Raw genomic sequence first — 7,579 nt, 5'->3', positions numbered from 1 at the left:
CCACGTGAGCTGCTGCCGTGTGATTGGCTAGTTAGATAGTCGAAAAAACAAGCAGTTGAAGGGGTGTACCCAATAAAGTGGCAGATGAGAGTATAATGTAGAGTGTATTAATTAGATACCAATGAGGAGCAGTGAAGATCAGCAGGTATGTGAAAAGTTGGGTTTTAAATGCAAAACCACATGTTCTTTCTTTTATTTAATGGGCAGAGCTTCTTTCTACTTCCACTCTTTCCACCTAAAAAATGTAGCAGCCTTTAAATCTGTAGCATTTAGAGTAGAGAAGTAAAAAGGTTTAAACACAACATTACCACCTCATAAAGCTCAGACATCTGCGTCCACCAGATGATTACCAGTCCAGCACTCACTCTTTAGCTTAATTCTTTTGTCTTTTGTCTCTGTGGTGTTGATCCTGTGTGCTGCTGAATGCTGAACAGGCAGTTCTGGTGTTCACCGCTGTTCCTCCACTGCTGCGGATCAAACGATGAATATTATGACTGTTTTAAAGTTCATGGAAAAACTTTTGTATTGCCACCAAGCTCAACAACGCCATCTGGCGGTCAAGTGTATTAAATTCTCATTGTAGAGGTAGAGGCATTTGTCGCAGGTCCCTGGTGGTCTAGTGGTTAGGATTCGGCGCTCTCACCGCCGCGGCCCGGGTTCGATTCCCGGTCAGGGAACATCCTTTTCTACCAACATTTAGAATTTTTCCTCTCGCTCTCTTTTTTTTAAGATTTTTTATATTTTCTTAATTTCTATTCTAATATCTATAAGTACTAAGCATGGATTTTCATCATTTGTTATTATATCAATGTTTTTATACCAATGCCTATATTATATGATATATTCCATTTCTGTATCACAGGTTTTTGCATAATGACATCAGGACAAATTCCTCATTTGTGTACAAACTTAGGGATAAATCAAATTCTGATTCTGATTAAGACACATCAAGTAAAAACCTTGGTGTATGTATCCTTATGATGAGTGAACCACTCTTGACGAAACTTTGCACAAACAGTTACTGTGAGTGGCAACATCTATATGGCGTATTTTGTACAAATACCACAATCGTATATATTTGTGTATCTATATTTGACAGTTCAGTTCAGCAGTTGAGGAATGTCAGGTTAGACTGGAGTGTCACAATATAATGTATCATAGCATCATACTGTAATGATCATATGTATGTATGTACTTTCCCTGCCTCCCACACATAGCTTGGGAATTTGTTAGTATATATAAATATAATAAAATAAGGATAGGTTTTATCTTTTAGGGAGACACATAGATACAGTTTTTATTAGCAGAAGCCTCAAGCAAGGTAACCTTGCAATGCCCTCTTACTGTAGATGAAGCAATGAGAAGTGTGATTGAATGATATTTTTCTTACCTTTTTCTTATTGTTGTCTGGGTCACGTGGCTCCAGCCAGGTGGTTGAATTGAACTGTTCTTGCTTTGAGACGGTGCTAATCACCGCGTTGCTGTGCTGCCTGGAGTTTCTTACCAATGATGATAAATATTCTTTCATCATCTTTCTCACTTTAGCGTCCAGGTAACACAATAATACAGAAAGGAATGCTTTGTTTCTGAGCTTGTATGAACTCGCTTCTCGCTTTTGTTACAACAATTTAAAGTGACTGCTTTATTTCAATGCATTAAACAGTGAACAGAAACAATGAAACACGGATGTGACTGGTAAAGACATGAAGATCTGAGACTGCAGTGTATTAAACAAACATCTGCAGGGTCATTTGGAGGATCTTAATTAGGATGCCTCCTGTGTCCTCAGAAGAAACAAAAACACAGTAATGTGTAAAACCTGTGTGCATGTGTGCAGCATTTATTCATGTTAAGCCTGTGGGACTTTATAAAACAATGCAGCATCACAATAAGTGAACCACCTATTTATCACGGACAGTGTCAGCTCTGTGGGTGTGTGCATGCCCCCATTAATCACAGTGGAGTGGTTCCACCAGCGGGACACTCGGATCTCAGAAGGGGAGCCAACTGTTGCTCTCACATCTTCTTCTGTGGTGAGAAAAATCACAGGGGACTTGAGGTGAATTAAAGACCTGAGATGATAAAACGCCTTCTTGGTTGAGTTTTGCACTAAATTTACACTTCCTGCTAATTTTCCCATTAAGAGTTAGTGCATCTCGATTTCAGCTGTCCGGAGGTATGCACTAATGCACTAATACCACCCTGCTGACTTTCAATGGTGAAGCTAGAGGACAAAATAACAGAATCCCAGAGTCCAGTGGCATTACTTCAGGGGCCACATGATCTTTTAGAACTGGGATGACTTTACCAAACATCACTAGAATGACAGTGCAAGCACATTTCACACTAAAAGTACTGATAATATCCCTAAAACATATTACCAACATTATTTAACACAGGCCAAAAATTCTGCTTAGTAGTTCACACCTCACAGATGTCACTGATTCTGCTTTAGCAAGCTTTGCTTTGCTTATATGTAAATTCATATTTAATCAATTTTTAAAATTGTCAGAAGCTTTAATTTTCAAAAATATTTCAGGCAATTATTTCATGGTTGAGCATAAAAACCACTCTGACATTATTTTGCTGCCATCTCCTGGAGTTCATTTATTCCCACAGTCTTTCTTTTTCTTTTTCTTTTTTTAAGAGGGCTGTTCTTCTGTCATCATACTCCTCAGTAAAGACTCAAAGATCCCTGTATACTCTTTTTGTGTAATGCTCAGCTACATTTAGAAAGAAACTCATTATAGGCTACTATAAACATCCTTATAGCCCCAAAAAAATGTTTATTTTTGTTATTTTTCTATCTTCTATCATTCAACGTGTGAAAATGTTTTTAGTCCAAATTGCTTAAAGGTAGCGTTTAGGTTTATTTATTCTGTATATATGCTAAGATTGTACTCCCATCATTTAACACATATAGAGTTTTAATACCTCAGAGCTGCGATTCTTCTATTTGCGACAATCTTTGCTTACTTCCGAGTTAAAATAAGAAAACGAGGACAAAGCCTACATTTCCCGTCGGCCCCCGCGGTGATTTCTCCGGAAGAAAACCTTGGCTTTTTCCTTTGCACTTCCTCTTTCCGTCAACGGAGTTTAGGTAGGATGTCTACTTTCTGATCCCCGTCCTAAAAATCTGTTCTAAATCCAGATTTAATTAGGCCATCCGCTTTAAAAAGACATTTCTAAATACGGAACAAGTGTATAAGACTAAGACCTAACGAGCATTTTAACGACAGACTTTTGATTGTAAGCTTTTTTTCGTGCTTGTGTGTCCCTGTTTGGCGACATGGCGCACTTACAGCGGTGTGCTGGTAGCTAAAAGGCCGGCAGCCTTTCATATGAGCAAATTTGGCAAGTTGCTAATAATTAAAGTTGTATATACCCGTGTAAATGTTGGAATAAAGGAAATTTGTGTTAAATCTGAGCCGTTACTTTAACAAATTGACTTAACGGAGGCTAGCTTGGCGGGCTAACGACAGCTAGCATTATGAGAGATGTATTACTGCATATGAGAAGCCAAACTCGCTTTGTGCAGTGTTTCAGCCACTATACCGACAAACACACATAAGCTTTAGGTTAAAGTTCCCATAAAGGAAAACTTAATGTGACTTTACATTAGTAGCAGCCTTGTTAGCGTTTCATATGTCAAGCCGACAGATACGTGTCTGTTTCAAGCTTTTAAAAACCAGTGGAACTCATTAAACCCTCACATTTAAACTCAGGCCTTTGAAACGTTTTCTTTAACTTGCTACTGGTTAAATGTTTTCTTTAAAGTGTTTTTATGTATCTTATAAGTTAAGGTTGGATCCATTCAATGAGGTTTAGCTTTAGTAATTACTACACAGGTCTGCTTAGAGGGGTAGCCACATGTTTCTCTGTTTTGACCTGTTTGATGGAGATGCTGGATTTAATTTTGTCCTGTAGTAAACAAGACACTAGAATGTAACTTTTTTTTCATTAAATCCTCTGTTTTTCAGTACACGATGGGACGTGTAATCAGGGGACAGAGAAAAGGTGCGGGCTCTGTGTTTAAAGCCCACGTCAAGCACAGGAAAGGTGCTGCTAAACTCCGTCACATTGACTTCGCTGAACGCCATGGTTACATCAAGGGGATTGTGAAGGTAATTTGATGATAAATCCAAGCTGTTTTGGGCAGTGGTGAGGGTGGACGGATTTGTAATGTCTTTCCTGCTGGTTTCCCCTTGCAGGACATTATCCACGACCCTGGCCGTGGTGCCCCCCTGGCCAAAGTGGTCTTCCGTGACCCATACCGGTTCAAGAAGAGGACGGAGCTCTTCATTGCCGCCGAGGGCATCCACACCGGACAGTTCATCTACTGTGGCAAGAAGGGTAAGACGCTGAGCAAGGGTGTATGAGCTGCTCTTAGATTTTCATCTGTTGCCATGGGTCTTTCCACAACGTGACACTAATGCATGAATTATATTTCTGCGTCCGATCTTACACCATAGCTGGATCCCCATTTTAACCTTACGCCACAACCTGCTACATAATCTGACATCCATCTCCTGAGAAATGTAACTAAACATCAGGTCGACACATTAAAAGATGACTTGAATGGCGTGGAAGGTTGAGGTGTAGGGATGAAAGTAGTTTCCGGTTACTATGCAAGTTATGACATAGATTTCCCACAGAAGTCAAAATCAAGCTTGAGAAGGAATTTTGGACCTCTGTCTCACTCAGACTCTCTTTTAAAGTTCCTGTTAAGATTGAGTGGCTTCGGAGTGGCAGTAGTTCCAGGGAGCCATGTAATGATATGATTTAATGCCATCATCATATATGATCATATAATGATCATATATGATATAGGAGCTGATAGAATATGCAACATACAGAGCAACTCAACAAGAAGCTGCCTGAATGTTTTCTGCTCTTTGATAGTTTGGATTAGTGCTGGACACACTTGAGATCTCAACTTCACTCTCTGCGTTTTCACTCATAAGTCTTAAAGTCCTTGCAGGATGTAGCTGTTAAAGTTATTTTTTAGCTTTAGTCAAAGTGTAATTACGCTACTTGATTACTTTTATTTGTATTTCCTTCTACATGAATAAAAATCAGCATTTCCTTCATTGATAATGGTGCTGTTGTGCAGAGAGTGAGCTGTTTGGGACTGCGGTGATGCTTTTTATTTTAATATCTGCTGACAGAAACTCAACAGTTTGAAGGCATTTACACGCCTTTTTTTTTTTTTTTTTTTTTTTTTTTTACTTGGTATCTGTAGTTTTGGGGCTGTGGTCCACACTTGTGCTTTGTGGGGACAGAAGAAGCACCCAGTACCATGTGTTTGGTAGTAGAAGATGGCGACAGTTGCCCTCCTGTACTTGTTATTGGGGTTGGAACCAGCAGCTCTATTCTGATATATAGGTCAGGACTTCAGCTGTCCTCAGCCACACTGCCCACTTCAGGGGGATCTCTGTTTTCCCCTGAGACTTTTAAGTTGTGGTTGTTAAATGACAAACATGAAAACAGCAATTTTAACCATGAAGTGTGTAATGTTTGAGCTTTCATCTGCATGGTTAAATATTTTATGGTCTAAAAATAATAAATCTGTTCCATTGGTGGTCCTTGATGGAGAAGATGGGTAAAGTTATCTGAATGAACCACATGATGTCTTAATAATAATTTTCAGTCTCAGTGTTGGTTCTAATTGAACTATTGTGTCTTATTTAGCTCGTTAAGCAAAGATGAGCATCCGTGAAACGTGCAGAAGAATTCTAGGGTGTAATCAGAGGGCGATTATTTGCTTTTATGCTGTGCAGCACCTGCTTATCTGCTGCCTCGTGTTTCTGTTACATTTTTTGATTGCCTGTCTTCAGTCAGCCTATAATGAAACACTAACAGAGCTGTTGCTTAGATGACACTGTGTTCAGATTGTCAGATGGAAGTTTGAAGCTTGTCCTCTCATCCCTTGTCCCACAGCTCAGCTGAACATTGGTAATGTCTTGCCCGTTGGCACAATGCCTGAGGGAACCATCATCTGCTGCCTTGAGGAGAAGCCCGGTGACAGAGGCAAGCTGGCCCGTGCTTCAGGAAACTACGCCACAGTCATCTCCCACAACCCCGAGACCAAGAAGTCCAGAGTCAAGCTGCCCTCAGGCGCCAAGAAGGTCATCGCCTCTGCCAACAGAGCCGTCGTTGGTAAGAAAGCGTAACAAAACAGCCGCGTGTTTGATCTAGTCTTTGGACTGAGGAAAGCGTTTAAACGTGTCTTCCCTCCTTCTGTGTTGAAGGTGTCGTTGCTGGAGGTGGACGTATTGACAAGCCCATCCTGAAGGCCGGTCGTGCCTACCACAAGTACAAGGCCAAGAGGAACTGCTGGCCACGTGTCCGTGGTGTGGCTATGAACGTAAGTGAACATGAGCGTACCGGCACTGTGCTGTGATTAGAAACACATACAGGACTGAAGGCAGAGCAGCAGACAGATGCATGTATTTATGCATTGAACTGAAAGACATGTCATGTAGGCAGATAATCAGACTGTGTTATTTTGGGCACATTATGCAATGTTCACATTGAATCTTTAGAAAAGTTTAATATGGAGCCCCATAAAAAGTCTCAGCACTGATGCAGATGATTGCCTATTCTCAGAGGAGGTGAAGATAATAGCTAATCACTCAGTATTACAGTTACCCTAATGGGTTTCCGGAAGAGTCTGCAGAACTCTCACACACTGCAACGAGTCTGTGGGCGGGCGAATCTCAAAACGTTTAGAGGAACAACCTGCTTTGAGGTTTTAGATGGTGCTGCCTGTGTTGTCAAAGCACCAACCACATTAAGAAAGTCCATGTTTGTTTTCTTTGTGACCAGAAAGGCTCAATCTTTATTGAACATATGAAATAAAGGCCTGTTGGTTGTGATTCTCAGAGCTAAGAGGCTGGTGAAAGGATGTTTATCACAATACCTGGTTGTGTGCTTGCTGTTAAATTAGTCAGTGAGGGAGAAAAGAGTAGAGGATGGATTCCCCTTTGAAAGTCCTCATACTAAAGATGCTTCTTCCCCCCCCCCTCTCCTGTCCTCCTGCAGCCTGTTGAGCATCCCTTCGGTGGTGGTAACCATCAGCACATCGGCAAACCCTCAACAATCAGGAGGGATGCACCTGCTGGTCGCAAGGTCGGTCTTATTGCTGCCCGTCGTACAGGCAGACTGCGCGGAACAAAGACCGTCCAGGAGAAGGAGAACTAAATCTGACCGTGTTGATAATAAAAACCTGTTCCAAAACATTTGATTGGCTGAAGTCATTCCGGAGTCCACACCACATACAAAACAATGAACCCCATTTCAGTGAGGTGGTTAGATGAGCAGGTTTTCCTTGTGGGAAACTGAGTAGTTGCAGAATTTTAAAGGTGAAGCTGTGATATTATAATCTAAGTTATATTTGACAGTGTTGACTTTGCACAATATTTTGTGACTTAAGCTCAACAAGCTTTCAACATGCACAAACTTTGGGGAGTTTAAAAAAAAAAAAAAAAAGGAATATAGTGGGGGGGGTTCTTCCTGAGTTGTGATGGTGATCAGGAGCAGATGTTCCAGCTGTCACACCAGCAAAGCTTTAACACAC

At 40.9% G+C, this 7,579-nt stretch overlaps 1 protein-coding gene and 1 non-coding gene across 2 annotated transcripts; both read left to right on the top strand.

The window, feature by feature from the left end:
- The first annotated feature begins 605 nt into the window (after positions 1-605).
- trnae-cuc (transfer RNA glutamic acid (anticodon CUC)) lies at positions 606-677 on the top strand. The gene has a single exon. It is a non-coding gene; the product is annotated as a tRNA-Glu (tRNA).
- Positions 678-2,989: 2,312 nt separating this feature from the next.
- rpl8 (ribosomal protein L8) lies at positions 2,990-7,241 on the top strand. Its single transcript, XM_084954559.1, has 6 exons — positions 2,990-3,100; positions 3,981-4,124; positions 4,212-4,353; positions 5,941-6,159; positions 6,252-6,367; positions 7,045-7,241. Exons 2-6 carry the CDS (start codon positions 3,987-3,989, stop codon positions 7,201-7,203), a joined length of 774 nt encoding a protein of 257 aa, XP_084810685.1. The 5' UTR covers positions 2,990-3,100; positions 3,981-3,986; the 3' UTR covers positions 7,204-7,241.
- The last annotated feature ends 338 nt before the right edge of the window (positions 7,242-7,579 follow it).

This window comes from Perissodus microlepis, chromosome 16, assembly GCF_051167445.1.
Source record: "Perissodus microlepis isolate ML-2025 ecotype Zambia chromosome 16, ASM5116744v1, whole genome shotgun sequence".
Lineage (NCBI taxonomy): Eukaryota > Metazoa > Chordata > Actinopteri > Cichliformes > Cichlidae > Perissodus > Perissodus microlepis.
Note: the sequence above shows the minus strand (reverse complement) of the source record. Positions and strands in the feature narration are given on the sequence as shown.

Bases quoted from the DNA above. Each gene is read 5' to 3' on its own strand.
- rpl8 (XM_084954559.1), top strand. From the start codon at position 3,987: ATGGGACGTGTAATCAGGGGACAGAGAAAAGGTGCGGGCTCTGTGTTT. The intron at 4,354-5,940 runs GTAAGACGCTGA...CTTGTCCCACAG, and splicing joins CATCTACTGTGGCAAGAAGG to CTCAGCTGAACATTGGTAAT. The intron at 6,160-6,251 runs GTAAGAAAGCGT...TCTGTGTTGAAG, and splicing joins TGCCAACAGAGCCGTCGTTG to GTGTCGTTGCTGGAGGTGGA.